The sequence below is a fragment of the Coregonus clupeaformis genome, chromosome 1, assembly GCF_020615455.1.
Source record: "Coregonus clupeaformis isolate EN_2021a chromosome 1, ASM2061545v1, whole genome shotgun sequence".
NCBI classification, from domain to species: Eukaryota; Metazoa; Chordata; class Actinopteri; order Salmoniformes; family Salmonidae; genus Coregonus; species Coregonus clupeaformis.
In genome coordinates, this window is record NC_059192.1 from 55,275,139 (window position 1) to 55,295,499 (window position 20,361).

The 20,361-nt window shown below is 43.0% G+C and overlaps 1 protein-coding gene across 1 annotated transcript in view; it reads left to right on the forward strand.

Annotated features, from left to right (window-relative positions):
* Positions 1–20,361, forward strand: part of LOC121570887 (protocadherin-15-like) — a 481,652-nt gene that overhangs the window by 39,140 nt on the left and 422,151 nt on the right. Inside the window, exon 2 of the mRNA XM_041882214.2 lies at positions 13,455–13,573. Coding sequence (XP_041738148.1) covers positions 13,483–13,573 — 91 coding nt within the window. The 5' untranslated portion in view covers positions 13,455–13,482. The remainder of the gene's footprint in view (positions 1–13,454; positions 13,574–20,361) is intronic.

The following is a 20,361-nucleotide window of genomic DNA, read 5'->3' on the forward strand; positions in this document are numbered from 1 at the left end:
TGGTGATCCGACATCCACACTTATATGTCTGCCAGACATGCAGAGATGCGATTCGCCACCTGGTTATCAGAAGGGGGAAAGGAGAAAATGTATTGTGTGTTGTCTGCATAGCAATGATAGGAGAGACAATGTGAGGATATGACAGAGCCAAGTGACTTGGTGTATAGAGAGAATAGGAGAGGGCCTAGAACTGAGCCCTGGGGGACACCAGTGGTGAGAGCACGTGGTGCGGAGACAGATTCTCGCCATGCCACCTGGTAGGAGCGACCTGTCAGGTAGGACGCAATCCAAGAGTGAGCAGCGCCAGAGATGACCAACTCGGAGAGGGTGGAGAGGAGGATCTGATGGTTCACAGTATCAAAGGCAGAGGATAGGTCTAGAAGGATAAGAGCAGAGGAGAGAGAATGACCAGTCTTGAAACCTGACTGGTTTGAACCAAGAAGGTCATTCTGAGAGAGATAGCAGGAGAGTTGGCTAGAGACGGCACACTCAAGAGTTTTGGAGAGAAAATAAAGAAGGGATACTGGTCTGTAGTTGTTGACATCGGAGGGATCGAGTGTAGGTTTTTTGAGGAGGGGTGCAACTCTCGCTCTCTTGCAGACGGAAGGGACATGGCCAGCGGTCAAGGATGAGTTGATGAGCGAGGTGATGTAAGGGACAAGGTACCGGAAATGGTCTGAAGAAGAGAAGAGGGGATAGGGTCAAGCGGGCAGGTTGTTGGGCGGCCGGCCGTCACAGGTCGCAAGATTTTATCTGGAGAGAGAGGGGAGAATGAAGTCAAAGCATAGGGTAGGGCAGTGTGAGCAGGACCAGCGGAGTCATTTGACTTAATAAATAAACAAATAATACATTGTTTATAAGGACCTATATTAAATATCTTATGAATGAAGTAATGATTAATAAATTATGGATAAACTATTTACTAATCTATTAAATTGTTTATTATGTTACGAAAATGTAAATGTAGTGTGGAGTTATTATAGAGTGCTACCGATATGTTGTATTTTCTTTATAGAAAAAAAGCTTTTCTGGCAGGGGTTTGTTGACATAATAACAGCTGAATTTTTCAGCGAAACATGACTAATAAAAAATGTGGTAAATATAAATGCAAGTTTACCATGGTTAAGAGGCATAGTCAAAATGATGCCAGCGATTCCTTGATTCAGTTGTTTTCTATCTTTAATTTTTTATGTATTTAACAGTCAACAATAACAAACTGCAAACATTTCAGCTTGTGCATTAAAGGGATACTTCAGGTTCCAGTATGAAGGAATTTAGAGGTAGTTTCGCGAGCGAACGCTAACTAGCGTTAGTATAATGACTGGAATGCTAGCATAATAACTGGTAGTCTATGGTATCTACTAGCATGCTAGCAGTTTCCATAGACTTCCAGTCATTGCGCTAATGCTAGTTAGCAATTGCGCTAACGCTAGTCAGCACCTCCTTCAAACTGCACACAGAGACATAAAATGGTATCCACAAGTTCATCTAACTCTGGGGAAGTAGATAAAGGGCTTCAATGCCAAAATCCTGAAGTATCGCTTTAATCAGTATGTGTATGGAACGCTCATGGGGATTGCAATTATACACCTTCCACCGGTTTTGTAATCATGTATGGTATTATACAGTATTGTATTGTACTTATGTACTGTTGTGGTCCTGTGTGGCTCAGTTAGTAAGAGCATGGCACTGGGGTCATGTACGGAAATGTATGGACTCACAGTTGTCACTTTGGAATGCATTACAGTTTTAAGGGCTCTACACAGTCAATGCAAAAGGAGCCGACAGAGGACTGTGTGCTTTGCGTTCCAAAAATTCAGCCGCACAAATATACGTAGAGAACGACGGAAACGGACCTCCGTTGGCTCCGTTTGTGTAGACTGTGTAAACCCCTTTACAGTACTTTATTGGTCAATGCAATTTTATTAAAGCAGTGTGAAACCCCTTCCATCAAAATGATCCCAGCAATTACATTTTCTATACATGTGTACTGTATAGGCTGGGATGCATTTGTTACATATAGTACATCTCTGATCTTGTCAATATCAGACTGTGAAGTAAAATCCTAATAATCATCATAATAGTACATTACAGTATATATCATACTATATGTTTATACTTTACAAACATACATTTTCATTATGTAGTTCTCAAAAAACACTTAGCAGCCAACCTGCTTGCACCAATCCCATGTAATTACCGTAAAATAATGTGAAATACAAAGTCCACCCATTTTACATTTTTACATTTTTGCAGACGCTCTTATCCAGAGCGACTTTCAATTAGTGAGTGCATACACTCTTTTATTCTGGTCCCGCATGGGAAACAAACCCACAACCCTGGCGTTGCAAGCGCCATGCTCTACCAACTGAGCTACATGGGACACCCCTCAATGATTGTCATTCATTCATCCATGTATTCATTCATTCATTCTTTCTGATTACAGTAGCATTTCGTTTTTTGTACAGTATAATACAGTCAATTTGAGGGTATTGTACTGTGTCATTACAGCAGGTGTAGTGTAATATAAAATACAGAATTTTACTTGCCATGAGCTGCCTGTAAGCTACTGTCAAATTCACAGTAACCCCTTTACAGTGTAGGTTTACCAAATGGTTAAATTATTATAAATTAAGAGCAGTCGGATTAAGTAATGGTAAAATGTATTATAACAAATGAGAAGACAACCATATCAAAATGAATGTGAGCATTGCATTGTGAAAAGCAATTACTTAATATGAACATACTGTATATTGCAATGTGAAACGTATTTCTAGATGAAACTGATTAAGTTTGGTGAAAAATTGACTGTATGATTGTGTGTTGTACTCAGTCAATTGAAAATGTTTTGAAATAACTGCCTTTTTGATTATCTGTTTTGAGTTTTGTACTAAGCATTGTGAACATTTACCAGTTGAAGTTTACAGTTGAAATTTACAGTTTATTATGTCAATTAGCCTATCAGAAGCTAAAGCCATGACATAATTTTCTGGAATATTCCAAGCTGTTTAAAGGCACAGTCATCTTAGTGTATGTAAACTTCTGACCCACTGGAACAGTGAATTATAAGTGGAATAATCTGTCTGTAAACAATTGTTGAAAAAATTGACTACAGCTCAGCGTTCAACACCATAGTGCCCTCAAAGATCATCACTAAGCTAAGGACCCTTACCGACCCTAACCGACTTGCCAAAACTATAGGTTGTTAACAAGAAATGTGTGGAGTGGTTGAAAAACGAATTTTAATGTTTCCAACCTAGGTGAATGTAAACTTCCGACTTCAACTGTACTTGTGAAAATTGCACCAAAGCGATTGAGAAAAATGGTTATATTGAGTTATCATGCATTATACAACAACACATTCCAGTCGGTTTCTATTCCACAAGTTACCACCGGCTAAATCTTTGACGTTAAAATGCCTATTTACTCTGTTCCATCTGATTTCACAATCCACTGTCTCATCAGCCCAGCCAGGCTATTTATAAACTTGATCTCCACTATAAAAAGCATCTAGACATTATCTCACATTTCTTTTAGACTAACATTTAGTTTTCAACAGCTGTGGTGATGTGATTTGAAGGAGGGTAAATCACAGAATAACAGGTTTATTCCATTGACACCCACGGTACGCAGCAATGTGTCAAACACTCCAGTGCGGAAAATACAGCGCACTGGAAACAACAAGGCACACGGGTGAATATCCCGGCAATACAACATACAAGATCTCCACCGAGCTAAACTAACCTCCACAATAAACAATCATACACAAACACAAGGCGGCAGAGGGAACACTTATACAGGTACTGATGAGGGGAATTGAAACCAGGTGTGTGTAATAAACAAGACAAAACAAATGGAATGATGAGATGAAGAGCGGCAGTGGCTAGAAGACCGGTGACTACGAACACCAAAGCCTGCCCGAACAAGGAGAGGAGGCAGCTTTGGAGGAAGTCGTGAGAGTACCCCCACCCCTTGATGCGCAGCTCCAGCAGCGCGCAGACACCGGCCTCCTCCGGACCGTACCCCTCCCACTCCACGAGGTACTGAAGGCCCCCCACCCGACGCCTCGAATCCAGGATAGAACGGACGGTGTACGCCGGGGCCCCCTCGATGTCCAGAGGGGGCGGAGGGACCTCCCGCACCTCAGACTCCTGGAGCGGACCAGCCACCACCGGCCTGAGGAGAGACACATGAAACGAGGGGTTAATACAGTAATCAGGAGGGAGTAGTAACCTATACGTAACCTCATTTACTCTCCTCAGGACTTTGAACAGCCCCACAAACCGCGGGCTCAGCTTCCGGCAGGGAAGGCGGAGGGGCAGATTCCGGGTCGAGAGCCAGACCCGATCACCCAGTACAAAGGCCGGGGCCTCACTGCGGTGGCGGTCATCATTGGCCTTCTGGCAACGCATGGCGTGCTGGAAGTGGACGTGAGCAGCGTTCCACATCTCTTCCGCGCGCTGAAACCAGTCATGCACACAGGAGCTTTGGTCTGGCTCTGATCCGACGGTGCCAGGACAGGCTGATAACCTAAAACATAATTTAAATGGAGATAGGTTAGTATAGGAGAGAGTTCTGGGCATATTCGGTCCATGGCAAGAACAGCAGGAACCTACCCACATCCTGATTCACCCGTTCCATCTGCCCATTAGACTCGGGGTGAAACCCAGAGGTCAGGCTGACGGAGACCCCCAGACGTTCCATGGATGCCTTCCAGACCCTGGATGTATACTGGGGACCCCGGTCAGACACTATGTCCTCTGGCACCCCGTAGTGCCGGAAGACGTGAGTAAATAGGGCTTCCGCAGTTTGCAAGGCCGTGGGGAGACCAGGCAGAGGAAGGAGGCGGCAGGCTTTAGAAAAGCGGTCCACAACAACCAGGATGGTGGTGTTACCCTTAGAGAGGGGAAGATCAGTGAAGAAGTCATTTGACAAGTGGGACCATGGCCGTTGTGGAACTTGTAAGGGATGTAACTTACCCGATGGGAGGTGCCTACATGCCTTACTCTGGGCGCACACCGAGCAGGAGGAGACATACACCCTCGTGTCCTTAGCCAAGGTAGGCCACCAGTACTTCCCAGTCAGGCAGCGCACTGTACGACCGATACCTGGGTGACCAGAGGAGGGGGACGTGTGTGCCCAATAGATAAGACGATCACGGACAAGAGACGGCACGTACCGTAGCCCAGCTGGGCACTGAGGTGGAGATGGCTCTGGGCATAACGCCCGCTCCATGTCCGCGTCCATCGCGGATGTACTTCAGGTTACAGTGGTCAGTCCAGAAGAGGAAAGGGTATTTCGCCCCCTCGAGCCAGTGCCTCCACGCGGTCAGTGTTCTGACAACATCCAACAGCTCCCGATCACCAACATCATAGTTCTGCTCCGCCGGGCTGAGCTTCTTAAAGAAGAAGTTACAGGGGTGGAGCTTGGGTGGCGTGCCCGCGCTTTGAGATAGAACAGCGCATATCCCTACCTCGGACGCATCCACCTCCACTACAAACGGCAATGAGGGATCTGGATGGACCAGTACCGGGGCTGAGGTGAACAGAGCCCTCAGGGTACTGAAAGCCCTGTCAGCCTCAGCAGACTAGCGGAGCTGGGACGGCCCACCCTTCAACAGAGAGGTGATGGGAGCTGCGACCTTGCCAAAGGCCCGAATAAACCTCCGATAGTAATTGGCAAAGCCAATAAAGCGCTGCACCTCCTTTACCGTGGTTGGAGTCGGCCAATTACGCACGGCTGAAATGCAGTCTCCCTCCATCTCCACACCTGAAGTGGTGATGTGGTATCCGAGGAAGGAGATGGACTGTTGGAAGAACAGCACTTTTCTACCTTGGCATAAAGGTCATGTTCCAACAGTCGGCCCAGCACTCTGCGAACCAGGGACACTTGCTCGGCGCGCGTAGCGGAATACACCAGAATGTCATCGATGTAGACCACCACACCACGACCAAGCATGTCCCGAAACACCTCGTTCACAAAGAACTGGAAGACTTATGGAGCATTCATCAACCCGTACGGCATCACTAGGTATTCGTAATGCCCCGTGGTTGTGCTGAATGCTGTCTTCCACTTGTCCCCTTCCCGGACAAGCACCAGGTTGTACGCACTCCAGAGATCTAATTTTGTGAAGAAACGCGCCCCATTCATTGATTCAATAACAAAGGAGATGAGGGGTAGAGGTTAACTATAGCGAATGGTAGTTTGATTAAGTGCCCAGTAATTAATGCAAGGGCGCAGACCACCGTCTTTCTTCTTCATGAAAAATAAACTTGAGGAGGCGGGCGAAGTGGAGGAACGTATGAACCCCTGGCCCAGGGACTCGGAGACGTATGTCTCCATAGCCTCCGTTTCAGCCTGCAATAGGGGATAGACACAACTCCTGGTAGGCACAGCGTCTAACCAGAGGTTTATCGCGCAATCCCCCGCCCGATGAGGTGGTAATTTGGTTGCCTGAGTTTTGGAAAACGCGTGCGCCAAGTTGAGGTATTCGGGGGAATGCGCACGGTGGAGGTAGTGACTGGACTTTCCACCGTGGTTGCACCAACGGAAACAGCTAGACACCTACCCTGACACTCTCGCGACCACCCCGTGAGAACCCTCTGCGGCCATGAAAAGGTGGGGTCATGTAGAGCGAGCCAGGGAAGACCCAACACCACAGGGAAATCAGGGGACTCAATAATATAAAAGATGATGTGCTCCCTATGGGTCTCCTGCATAATCATTGTGACTGGTGCTGTAACCTCCCTAACAAAACCTGACCCTAATGGTTGACTTTCAATTGCTTTGATGGGCAATGGAATGGGTAGAGGAACCAATGTGATACATAACCTATTAGCTAAAGACCTGTCCATAAAGTTCCCAGCTGTGCCTTAATCGACCAGTGCCTTACACTGGGGAACTACCATGTGCTCAGGGAAGTTGATATGTATGGTGAAGTGTGCAGCAGAGGGCTCTGAACGAGTGTGGGTTTGCGCTACCTGGGGTGATGTGAGTGCCCTGGCTGCCGCCTCCAGACCCAGAAGAACTCTGACGACAGCGTGCAGCAGAATTTCCTCTCTTGCCACAAGAGTGACACTGGATCTGTCGTCCTCCATTCTCCCGGATTGCTGCACCACCCAGCTCCATTGGAACGTAATCCGGGTTGCAGTGGGGTGAAACGGGCAGGCCCCTTCCAGGACGTCCTCTGGAAGCCAGTAGGTTGTCCAACCGGATGGCCATGTCCACCAGCTGGTTGAAAGTCAACGTGGTATCCTGGCAGGCTAGCTCCCTTCGGATGTCCTCCCGCAGGCTGCACCGGAAGTGATTGATGAGGGCCTGCTCGTTCCACCCGGACCCCGCTGCTAGAGTTCTAAACTCCAGGACAAAGTCTTGCGTGGTCCTGGTTTATATATGTTTTTTTCAGCAGAAACTAAACATTGTAAACAGTGTTGCAGCTGTCCCTTATATAACTCCCAATATAACTGTTTGTGGAGAGATAGATAAGAAAGGTTTAGAGGGCCGCAGGGCTCTATTGACTTTCCATGCGGGGTCTAGCGTTACTGTAGAATATTGCACTAATATCTGTTTGTTTTTTGTGTTTTACTTAAGTATCCCAGGATGGTGTCTCAGCGTGTTGAGAACAACACCTATCCCACTCATATTTATAGAATTGATGATCAACTATGACACCAGTGCTAGAGCTAGCTAGTATTGGAATGAGCACTTAAAATATATGGTGGAGAAGCATAAGGCACACACACACACACACTTTCCCTCTCTTTCTTTCTCTCTCTCTCCCTCTCTCATGTTCTCTGTCTCTCTCACTCACACTCAGAATGATTATGTCTATTCTGCTATCGCTGTAAAATGAAAACATAGCAACAACAAGCACAGCGGCTTTATCTTGTTCTATCCATTTGTCCATTATAATAAACATGAGAGCACTCGTGGCCCATATTATAGTTTTAATTTGCTGTCTTGAGGACTGTAAAAGCACAGAATGGTGTTTATTGTGTCCCATTTTAGAGTCACTCAGCGGCAGCAGAACTACTGAGGAATAACTGTATGATTTTCACCGCACTCAGCATTTAACACTTTCCAGTCCAGAAGTCTGTTTATAGCTGCCACTTTAATTTAAATGCAGGATTAAACTCATTTCAATTAAACTGCTATGATTAAAGAAATGATCTGGTACTTTTGTATGCTTTTTAGCCAGTAGTTCTGAAAGTAGTGCTCACGAGCCAAAAGTGGTCCCCGGTAATTGCCTACGTCACATATGGTCAGATATGTGCACCACGTAATTGCTCTCTCTCTCGCTCTGCTGTGTGTGCATAATGTTCCTCTTGCTAGCTGTCACTCAGATGGGGCTGAAGCGCATTGGTTGAACTCAAATTGCTAGGGGGCTGGCCCACGTGGTGTAAAATGTAGGGATAATGACTTTCAGAAAAACAGTCGCTTTCAAACTAGGGATTTTGTGGCTAATTGAGGTAAGACAGTAATTCTGCTCATAGATTATGCATGTATGAACTACCCAATTGATGGTTCAATTAACCCATGTTTGATTAATCCAATTTACAACATTATTATTTAATTATTTTAACAAGGTGGTAAGTATCCCAACATTGGGATATGCATAGGCACTTAAGGAACTCATACTCTTGTGTAAACCTCATTAAAGCTACAAAAGTGTCAGTGCTCAACCTTAACATGTGTTGACAAGACACCAGAACAGATTAAACGGAATGACAGTTACTCTCACGGGTGACCAACAATTACTAGCTGAAAGCCATGCCTCTACTAAGCGACACCTCCAGTCTTTTGATCTGACCCGGTGGATCATAGCTCATTAACCCAGCATCAACAACCCAACTGGCTGGGTCAAAATAACCCAATGAGTGTTCTGTCCAATATATATATACCCAAATTGGGTTGTTTTTAACCCAGCATTTTGTTAGAGTGTATTACATTGTTATTGCAGTATTACATTTGATTAGACAACTAGCTAAGTGAATCAAAGCACAATGAAAGAGTGCATTTTCACAGTGCAGGAAAAATGAGTATGTTTAACCAGTGACAGAAAAGCCCATCTACAGCCATTATTATTGTAAACGGACTGTAATGGAAGTTCTGTATACATGCTGATTAAACATACAGTGGGGAAAAAAAGTATTTAGTCAGCCACCAATTGTGCAAGTTCTCCCACTTAAAAAGATGAGAGAGGCCTGTAATTTTCATCATAGGGACATGTCAACTATGACAGACAAATTGAGAAAAAGAAATCCAGAAAATCACATTGTAGGATTTTTAATGAAATTATTTGCAGACTATGGTGGAAAATAAGTATTTGGTCACCTACAAACAAGCAAGATTTCTGGCTCTCACAGACCTGTGACTTCTTCTTTAAGAGGCTCCTCTGTCCTCCACTTGTTACCTGTATTAATGGCATCTGTTTGAACTTGTTATCAGTATAAAAGACACCTGTCCACAACCTCAAACAGTCACACTCCAAACTCCACTATGGCCAAGACCAAAGAGCTGTCAAAGGACACCAGAAACAACATTGTAGACCTGCACCAGGCTGGGAAGACTGAATCTGCAATAGGTAAGCAGCTTGGTTTGAAGAAATCAACTGTGGGAGCAATTATTAGGAAATGGAAGACATACAAGACCACTGATAATCTCCCTCGATCTTGGGCTCCACGCAAAATCTCACCCCGCGGGGTCAAAATGATCACAAGAACGGTGAGCAAAAATCCCAGAACCACACGGGGGGACCTAGTGAATGACCTGCAGAGAGCTGGGACCAAAGTAACAAAGCCTACCATCAGTAACACACTACGCCGCCAGGGACTCAAATCCTGCAGTGCAAGACGTGTCCCCCTGCTTAAGCCAGTACATGTCCAGGCCCGTCTGAAGTTTGCTAGAGTTCATTTGGATGATCCAGAAGAGGATTGGGAGAATGTCATATGGTCAGATGAAACCAAAATATAAATTTTTGGTAAAAACTCAACTCGTCGTGTTTGGAGGACAAAGAATGCTGAGTTGAATCCAAAGAACACCATACCTACTGTGAAGCATGGGGGTGGAAACATCATGCTTTGGGGCTGTTTTTCTGCAAAGGGACCAGGACGACTGATCCGTGTAAAGGAAAGAATGAATGGGGCCATGTATCGTGAGATTTTGAGTGAAAACCTCCTTCAATCAGCAAGGGCATTGAAGATAAAACGTGTCTGGGTCTTTCAGCATGACAATGATCCCAAACACACCGCCCGGGCAACGAAGGAGTGGCTTCGTAAGAAGCATTTCAAGGTCCTGGAGTGGCCTAGCCAGTCTCCTGATCTCGACCCCATAGAAAATCTTTGGAGGGAGTTGAAAGTATGTGTTGCCCAGCGACAGCCCCAAAACATCACTGCTCTAGAGGAGATCTGCATGGAGGAATGGGCCAAAATACCAGCAACAGTGTGTGTAAACCTTGTGAAGACTTACAGAAAATGTTTGACCTGTGTCATTGCCAACAAAGGGTATATAACAAAGTATTGAGAAACTTTTGTTATTGACCAAATACTTATTTTCCACCATAATTTCCACATAAATTCATAAAAAATCCTACAATGTGATTTTCTGGATATTTTTTCTCATTTTGTCTGTCATAGTTGACGTGTACCTATGATGAAAATTGCACAATTGGTGGCTGACTAAATACTTTTTTTCCCCACTGTACTCCTGATGGTGCAGTCAGTTTGTTTACGCCAGAATTGTTATGGTAAAAAGGGCTGCTTATAGACTGATTTATGGTACCATGTGTTGTTTTCTTGTACAGGTTTTATGACTTGCATATCTGCATGCATGATTGATTATGTGTGGTATGTCATTGTCATTAATTCACTTGATCAGTCAGGTGACACAGTACTGTAGAGTCTATCACTCACCATGCTATTGGGAAGAGCTTGTGATAGAATTGTGTGTTTTAAACTGATCATTTTGCAATTCTTAATACCTGTCTCCAAGGGGACGAGTTTCAGATAAGATATAATGGAGGCAAACTTTCTGAGGAACCATACTGTTTAAGATTGTATATTAAACTCAAATTAACTGACTGAAACTCTGAGTGAGTTTACTTTAACATGGACAGTTAAGATACTGGTCAATCCTTTGAAGGATCATTAACAATGGTTTTCATCTCCTACCATTTTTCATTCTCAGAGGTTCTAGTATCCATCCCGTGTCCTATTTAGGGACAGTCCCAGACATGCCAGGCCAGGCCATCTTATACAAATGGGATTACATCAATGAAGCTGAATGGCTCAGCCAAGTAGTCACATTTGTTCTGCAACATTGGAGGCCTGAATTTGTACCTACACTACCGGTCAAAAGTTTTAGAACACCTACTCATTCAAGGGTTTTTCTTTATTTTTACTATTTTCTACATCGTAGAATAATAGTGAAGACATCAAAACTATGAAATAACACATATGGAATCATGTAGTTACCAAAAAAGTGTTAAACAAATCAAAATATATTTTATATTTGATAATCTTCAAATAGCCACACTTGATGACAGCTTTGCACACTCTTGGCATTCTCTCAACCAGCTTCACCTGAAATGCTTTTCCAACACTCTTCAAGGAGTTCCCACATATGCTTAGCACTTGTTAGCTGCTTTTCCTTCACTCTGCGGTCCAACTCATCCCAAACCATCTCAATTTGGTTGAGGTCGGGTGATTGTGGAGGCCAGGTCATCTGATGCAGTACTCCATCACTCTCCTTCTTGGTAAAATATCCCTTACACAGCCTGGAGGTGTTGGGTCATTGTCCTGTTGAAAAACAAATGATAGTCCCACTAAGCCCAAACCAGATGGGATGGCGTAACGCTGCAGAATGCTGTGGTAGCCATGCAGGTTAAGTGTGCCTTGAATTCTAAATAAATCACAGACAGTGTCACCAGCAAAGCCCCACTCCATAACACCTCCTCCTCCATGCTTCACAGTGGGAACTACACATGCAGAGATCATCCGTTCACCCACACTGCGTCTCACAAAGACACGGCGGTTGGAACCAAACATCTCAAATTTGTCCATTGCAATTAATGTCCATTGCTTGTGTTTCTTGGCCCAAGCAAGTCTCTTCATCTTATTGGTGTCCTTTAGTAGTGGGTTCTTTGCAGCAATTTGACCATGGAGGGCTGATTCACACAGTCGCCTCTGAACAGTTGATGTTGAGATGTGTCTGTTACTTGAACTCTGTGAAGCATTTATTTGGGCTACAATTTCTGATGTGCAGTTAACTCTAATGAACTCATCCTCTGCAGCAGAGGTAACTCTGGGTCTGCCATTCCTGTGGCGGTCCTCATGAGAGCAAGTTTCATCATAGCGCTTGATGGTTTATGCGACTGCACTTGAAGAATCTTCAAAGTTCTTGACATTTTCCGTATTGACTGACCTTCATGTCTTAAAGTAATGATGGACTGTCATTTTACTTTGCTTATTTGAGCTGTTCTTGCCATAATATGGACTTGGTCTTTTACCAAATAGGGATATCTTATGTATACCCCCCCACCCCCCCACCTTGTCACAACACAACAGATTGGCTCAAACGCATTAAGACGGAAATAAATTCCACAAATTAACTTTCAACAAGGAACACCTGTTAATTTAAATACATTCCAGGTGACTACCTCATGAAGCTGGTTGAGAGAATGCCAAGAGTGTGCAAAGCTATCATCAAGGCAAAGGGTGGCTATTTGAAGAATCTCAAATCTTAAATATATTTTGATTTGTTTAACACTTTTTTGGTTACTACATGATTCCATATGTGTTATTATACTTGCCCTGGCACCGTATGGTTTAGAAGCACATTTTCCAGCTTATCTCCTTCCCCCAGAATAAGCTGACTGAGGAAGTTGTGACTCAAAATACCCTTGACAGATAAAAGCAAAAACACTTATATTCTTCTATGAGACAACTTGCCTCTGTATAGGGAAATACATGTATGTTCTGAGTACTGTGCAATTCAATCACATAGGCTACATACAGTGACAAGAACACACACTAGGTGGTCTACTGTGATAGTAGATGTCTACAGTGAGTACTTGAATAGATGCATTTACAATATCTACAATTTACTGTGTTGGGATAATGTGATGTCTACCGAATTCACTCATGGTGACATACCCATGGGAACTTTACACATATAATGTGAGCAGCATGCACATTGCCTGCAAATGTGTCCCTGAATGAGCACAATGGCTCAGTAACAACCTTGGGTGTTCTGTACGATGTATGTGTGTGTGTGAGTGTGTGCGTGCATGTCTGTGTCTGTGTGTCTCTGTGCGCCTGCCAGTGTGTGTGTGTACAGTATGTGTGTGTGCACACTGGCAGGTGTGTGTTGGATAGGGGTGTGCTGGACAGGGACATCTGGGCTGAAATTATCTCTGGCCCGTAAATTAAAAGTGTCTCTCTTTTCTTCCCGTCCAGGTGGGCAAGCAATAACGTTTGACAGAAAATGCGACGGAGGTCGTGTCTCTTCAGATGGCTGGGGATAGGCATGGTGCTTCTCTGTCTGGCCACCTACAGCTGGGCCCAAGACACAGAAGGTACAGTAGATCAGTGGCGACCTGTCATTCAGGGCAGGTGGGGCAGGTGGGGTTGCCTGTTTTGCATGTTATTTTGGCATTAATACGTGTCACATATCAGTTTGCAAACAATGTAAAAAAACTAAACAAAAAACATTGAGATAGTAAAGCCTATCTCTAGTTGCGCTGTGATTTGCTCAGTGTTCTGTCACTCATGGGGACACTACTTCACTGCCGAATCTAAGGGTAGAGCTCGAAAATTCAAGCCCCTTGGGTGCTGCCATAGAGTTACATTAGAAGTGCCGATCCAAGAAGGCTCAAGGTCATTGGCCACAGATAAAATGACGTCAAATCACGTTATTTCTACAGTAGCTTTGATTGGACTGATCATGTCAACATCCAGTGGTGGAAAAAGTACCCAATTGTCATACTTGAGTAAAAGTAAAGATACCTTAATAGAAAATGACTCAAGTAAAAGTGAATGTCATCCAGTAAAATACTACTTGAGTAAAAGTCTAAAAGTATTTGATTTTAAATATACTTAAGTATCAAAAGTAAAAGTAAAAGTATAAATAATTTCAAATTACTTATATTAAGCAAACCAGACGGCACCATTTTGTAATTATTTCTTTACGAATAGCCAGCGGTATACTCCAACACTGAGACATAATTTACAAACAAACCATTTGTGTTTAGTGAGTCCGTCAGATCAGAGGCAGTAGAGATGCCAGGGATGTTCTCTTGATAAGTGCGTGAATTGGACCATGTTCCTGTGCTGCTAAGCATTCAAAATGTAACAAGTACTTTTGGGTGTCAGGGAAAATGTATGGAGTAAAAACTACATTATTTTCTTTCGGGATGTAGTGAAGTGAAAGTAAAGTTGTCAAAAATAGAAATAGTAAAGTAAAGTACAGACACCCAAAAAAACACCTTAAGTAAAAATACTTAAAAAATACTACACTGTCAACATCATACTTTTAAAATCTTAGCTAGCAGTCATCATCATGAATCAAGTCGACAATCTACTGGCAAATGCTTTTTAATCCTTGCCATATGAAGATAAATAATGAAGAGAAATTAAACAAACATTACACAACAAAGTTGGAAATCACAAATTCAACAATGAGTGGTTTGGAAGGAATCAGTGGCTAACTGCAAGCATTGCAAAGCAATCACTAGTCTGCTATTCAGTGGAGTGGGTGTGTGGTCCCAATTCTGGGTTTAAGGGTATCTTTTTCAAGCTTAAAATTATAAACATTCAACATTGACCATGCTGTCAATCCAGCATGACTTCTGCCGCGCTCAAAACAACTGTTAACTCGGAACTGGGAAATCTGACATAAGTGAGTTCAAGACAACTGGGAACTCAGGAAAAAAAAAAACAGCTCCGACTGGCAAAATAAGTTTTGAACGTTCATCCAACTCGGAATTGTAAGTCGGGAACTCTGGCCTCTTTCTAGAGCTCCGACCTGAAGATCACTGATGTCATCATGATTCAAACTTTTCCGAGTTCCCAGTTGTCTTGAAAGCACCATAAATCCAGAGAATGCAAGACTTTGATGACAAAGTTTGATGACAAAATTTGGCAACGAAGGACCGCCGTACCACCTTCCTGTTCAAGTGAGCACAGCACAACGAGGTGAGTCCAAAAATGTATTGTATGCTGCTGCATAAATTAAGTAATATGCCAGGGAGATATGTATACTGTAGCTAAGAAAGTAATACTAAGTGTATGTTGTGTAGTAAGCTGTTAGTAGCCCATGTGCCTCACCCTAATCATTTGGTCTATTTTCCCTTCTTAATTTCATCTACTGTTCTGACTTGGTGGTGCACATGTAGCCTATAACCTGTTTTAGATAAATGTAATCATCGAATATTGTAGGAGCTTTCATTGTCTGCTTATATGCCCCCTTCATTTATCCTACGGTTCTGACTTGGTGTACAGGGAGAATACTGTAAGAACGGCCCATGTTCTGAATTCTGTCGCTGTACATTTCAAAAGTGCTGAACAAATAAATAAAATCAAATTGTATTTGCCACATGCGCCGAATATAACAGGTGTAGACATAACAGTGAAATGCTTACTTACAAGCCCTTAACCAACAATGCAATTTTTTAAAGAAAAATGTAAACTAAAGTGTTAATTAATAAAAAAAATTTTTTAAAAAGCAACTAGCTAAAGAGCAGCAGTAAAATAAAATAGCAGTAGGGAGGCTATATACAGGGGGGTACCGGTACAGAGTCAATGTGCGGGGGCACCGGCTAGTCAAGGTAGGGGGGGGGGGGTGCAAATAGTCCGGGTAGCCATGATTAGCTGTTCAGGAGTCTTATGGCTTGGGGGTAGAAGCTGTTTAGAAGCCTTTTGGACCTAGACTTGGCGCTCCGGTACCGCTTGCCGTGCGGAAGCAGAGAGAACAGTCTATGACTAGGGTGGCTTGAGTCTTAGACAATTTTTAGGGCCTTCCTCTGACACCACCTGGTATAGAGGTCCTGGATGGCAGGAAGCTTGACCCCAGTGATGTACTGGGCCATACTCACTACCCTCTGTAGTGCCTTGCAGTCGGAGGCCGAGCAGTTGCCATACCAGGCGGTGATGCAACCAGTCAGGATGCTCTCGATGGTGCAGCAGTAGAACCTTTTGAGGATCTGAGGACCCATGCCAAATCTTTTCAGTCTCCTGAGGGGGAATAGGTTTTGTCGTGCCCTCTTCACGACTGTCTTGGTGTGTTTGGACCATGATAGTTCTTTGGTGATGTGGACACCATGGAACCTGAAGCTCTCAACCTGTTCCACTACAACCCCGTCGATGAGAATGGGGGCGTGCTCAGTCCTCTTTTTTTCCCTGTAGTCCACAATCATCTCCTTTGTCTTGATCACATTGAGGGAGAGGTTGTTGTCCTGGCACCACACGGCCAGGTCTCTGATCTCCTCCCTATAGGCTGTCTCATCGTTGTCGGTGATCAGTCCTACCACTGTTGTGTCGTCAGCAAACTTAATGATGGTGTTGGAGTCGTGCCTGGCCATGCAGTCATGGGTGAACAGGGAGTACAGGAGGGGACTGAGCATGCACCCCTGAGGGGCCCCCATGTTGAGGATCAGCGTGGCAGACGTGTTGTTACCTACCCTTAACACCTGGTAAGGGTAGGTAATACTTATATTGACTACGTCTGTTCTCGCTTGCGTCTTAATCGAAATTACGGATTGCCTCTTATCTGCTTGTCGTCCCCTTATGCATTGTTTGTGCACATCAATTGTCAGTAGAAACCACATTTGTTTAAGCAAGTCAGCCATATCAGCAATGTTTTTTTTAAAGGCAGCAAATGAGGCTATATGAACTGTTTCGCTGCCAGACAAGGCTCTGCTGATAGCCAGGTGTAGCAGTGGTAAGGTGTTGGGACTGCTGTTGGGACTCTGCTGTTGAGACAGCTTTATGTAGACCCTAACAGTTTGTGGGCACCGTTTGTCACCGCTATAGTTCAATTAATGTATTGTTTTTGTTTTGTGTTGTGTTGTGTTGTGTAGTGGCTTTGCTGGCATGCATCCCCCCCACAAAAATGGTTTGCCCCACCAAGATTGACATGCTAAAATTGCCACTGTAGTAGATGGACAGGCCTTAAAGTGCAATTCCACCACTTTTCAACCTCATATTCATTATCTCCAGCACTAAACCAGTGTCTACATATGTGAAAACATATGTCTCTATGATCAGTGGTTAAAAAGATAAGAAGGTCCTTAAAAAATGCCTCTCTGTGACATAACAGGGTACCCGAAGGGAAGGTATTGTCTTGCTCCCCACACCACTGCAAATCTGATAGTGCTTGAAAATCCCTCTTTTAAAATGTTTTTACTTTTGATGATGTCATCAGGTAGAACTTTTTAACTTAATATTTTGTTCTACAAAATGTAGAAATGTGCCGTTTTCATAAATGTTGAGACTGGTATTGCGCTGGAGATAATGAAAATGAGGTTGAAAAGTGATGGAGTTGCCCTTTAACGGCATGTGTGAATTTGGGTATTGTGACAGCAAATCAATAAATGTTCGTAAAATGTACAATTAAGTGTCTGTTCTATTCTATTTAGGATACATGGGCTCCGATACGATGCAGGAACAATTCGGTGCAGTTTGATTTATTTGCTATTTGTCTCCCCCCCACACATACACACTTTTGATCTGAAATCACCCTCACCCACTAATGAATTAGTCATTTTTACAGATTAAAAGTTTTAGCTAGTAATGTACTGTATCAATATTTATCTTTAACAATTAGTTATGACGTAGCCGATGAATATACAGCACAACATCGAAATTCACCCTGTGTCATAATCAAATGGTTTAGACCGTTTGGAAGTTGACAGACTCACTGTGAACTTCTCTTCTTCTCCGCTTTGACCATGTAGTGCGGGTAGCAAAAGTGATTGCTGTCCCTGTTATGAAATTATCAACTTTAACCTGTATATCTAAAAATGTATATACACTGACAATATATACTGATTGTTTCAAGCAAAACTACCAAAACTATTGCTGATGGTGAACCTGAACAATCAAAATAAAATCTAATGTAAGCTCTGATCAGCATGCACCTATAGCCAGATGAGATTTGTGTCTCCGGCGGTAGCTTAGGCTACTTTTATTCAGGTAAAACACAATTTTCAACATTGCATTTGGTAAAAGTAAAGCCTAATAATGTGCAAGCCATTTTACAAACATTTAAATGCTGATGGTGATGCACAGATGTGCCAGATCAGGTCGCAGTTGTAAATGAGAACTTGTTCTCAACTGGCTTACCTGGTTAAATAAAGGTGAAATAAAAAATAAAAAATAAAAAAAAAATAGTCCTACCTCTTGTTGGTCAGAGAGCGTGGCGCACAGTTTGACTAGACTACTGGTATTGCCTGGGGTTGTTCGGCATGCAAAATAACTTGGAGATCAATGACTGTCAACATAATTACATGCTTAGTTCGACACTGAAGGAGAGGACACAGTTGTCACAAAACATGAGAGGTATTTTCGGAAGGTAGAAAGAAAGTAATTTGAGCAACAACAAAAAATGTTAACAGGCGATTCATCAGGTTTTAATCGATTTTCTGACCGATGCATGCTACATTTGGATCGGTTTGGGGTCCCGCAGCTGATGGACTTATATCTTAAACATTTCAACCTGGGACCGATGGTTATCGGTGAATCGTTATATCCCTACTTCTATTATATTCTATTATATGTGCTGAGTAAAAACATGTATACTGTTTAAATAAGGTTCACAGGAGGGGGTGGGTGTGAGCTTATTCAAAAATGCTCTAAACTGCGCGCCACGTTTAAGATCGTTTTGGTGAGGACAAATTCTCTTTGTTTAAGCCGGGGACAAAAGAAGAGCAGAGCAGTAGCTAATTACTTTCTTGGATGGATTTTATAGATATGCTCTATATTGCTTAATCACCTAACCCTAAATAAGTTTGAGTAGAAATGTGCTTAACAAGTTACATAATAAGTTGCATGGACTCACTCTGTTTGCAATAATAGTGTTTAACATGATTTTTGAATGACTACCTCATCTCTGTACCACACACATACAATTATCTGTAAGGTCCCTCAGTGGAGCAGTGAATTTCAAATACAGATTCAACCACAAAGACTAGGGAGGTTTTCCTATGCTTTGCAAAGAATGGCACCCATTGGTAGATGGGTCAATAAAAAAAAAGTAGAAATTGAATATCTCTTTGAGCATGGTGAAGTTATTAATTACACTTTGGAGGGTGTATTAATACACCCAGTCACTACACAGATACAGTCATCCTTCCTAACTCAGTTGCCGGAGAGGAAGGAAACCACACAGAGATTTGGTGACTTTATAACAGTTACAGAGTTTAATGGCTGTGATAGGAAAAAACTGAAGATGGATTAACAACATTGTAGTTACTCCACAATACTAACCTAAATGATAGAGGGAAAAGAAGGAAGCCTGTACAGCAGGGTTTTCCAAACTCGGTCCGCAGGTTTTTTGCCCTAGCACTACACAGGTGATTCAAATAATCAACTAATCACCAAGATAATATGAATTGGCTGTGTAGTGTTAGGGCAAAAAACAAAACATTCACCCCTTGGGATCCTTAGGACCGAATTTGGGAAACGCTGCTGTACAGAATAAAAATATTCCAAAACATGAATCCTGTTGGTAATACGGCACTAAAGATACTTATTTTCCACCATAATTTGCAAATAAATTCATAAAAAATCCTACAATGTGATTTTCTGGATTTTTTTCCCTCATTTTGTCTGTCATAGTTGACGTGTACCTATGATGAAAATTACAGGCCTCTCTCATCTTTTTAAGTGGGAGAACTTGCACAATTGGTGGCTGACTAAATACTTTTTTTCCCCCACTGTATGTAAATTAGATCTTTCTGTATTTCTTTTTCAATAAATAAACCATTTTGAATTCAGGCTGTAACACAACAAAATGTGGAATAAGTCATGGGGTATGAATCATTTCTGAAGGAACTGTAGCTTTGTTTAAATAAGTATCTGTCACGGATTCTGCCGAGACTGCTCCTCCTCCTGGTTCGGGCAGGCTTCGGCGTTCGCCGTCCCCGGAGTACTAGCTGCCACCGCTCTATGTTTCGTAGTGTGATTGCTTTTGTCTGTCTTTTACACCTGTGTCCATTTGTGTGTTGATTACTTGTCTTATAAGTTCCTTGTTTTGCATTAGTCTGATTGTGTGTTGTTATTTTCTGCCTGTCGTGCAGAGCTGCGTGTCTGCACTCTGTCCATGTTTGGGATTATTGTTTACGCGTGTTTGCGTAATTGCCTCGCC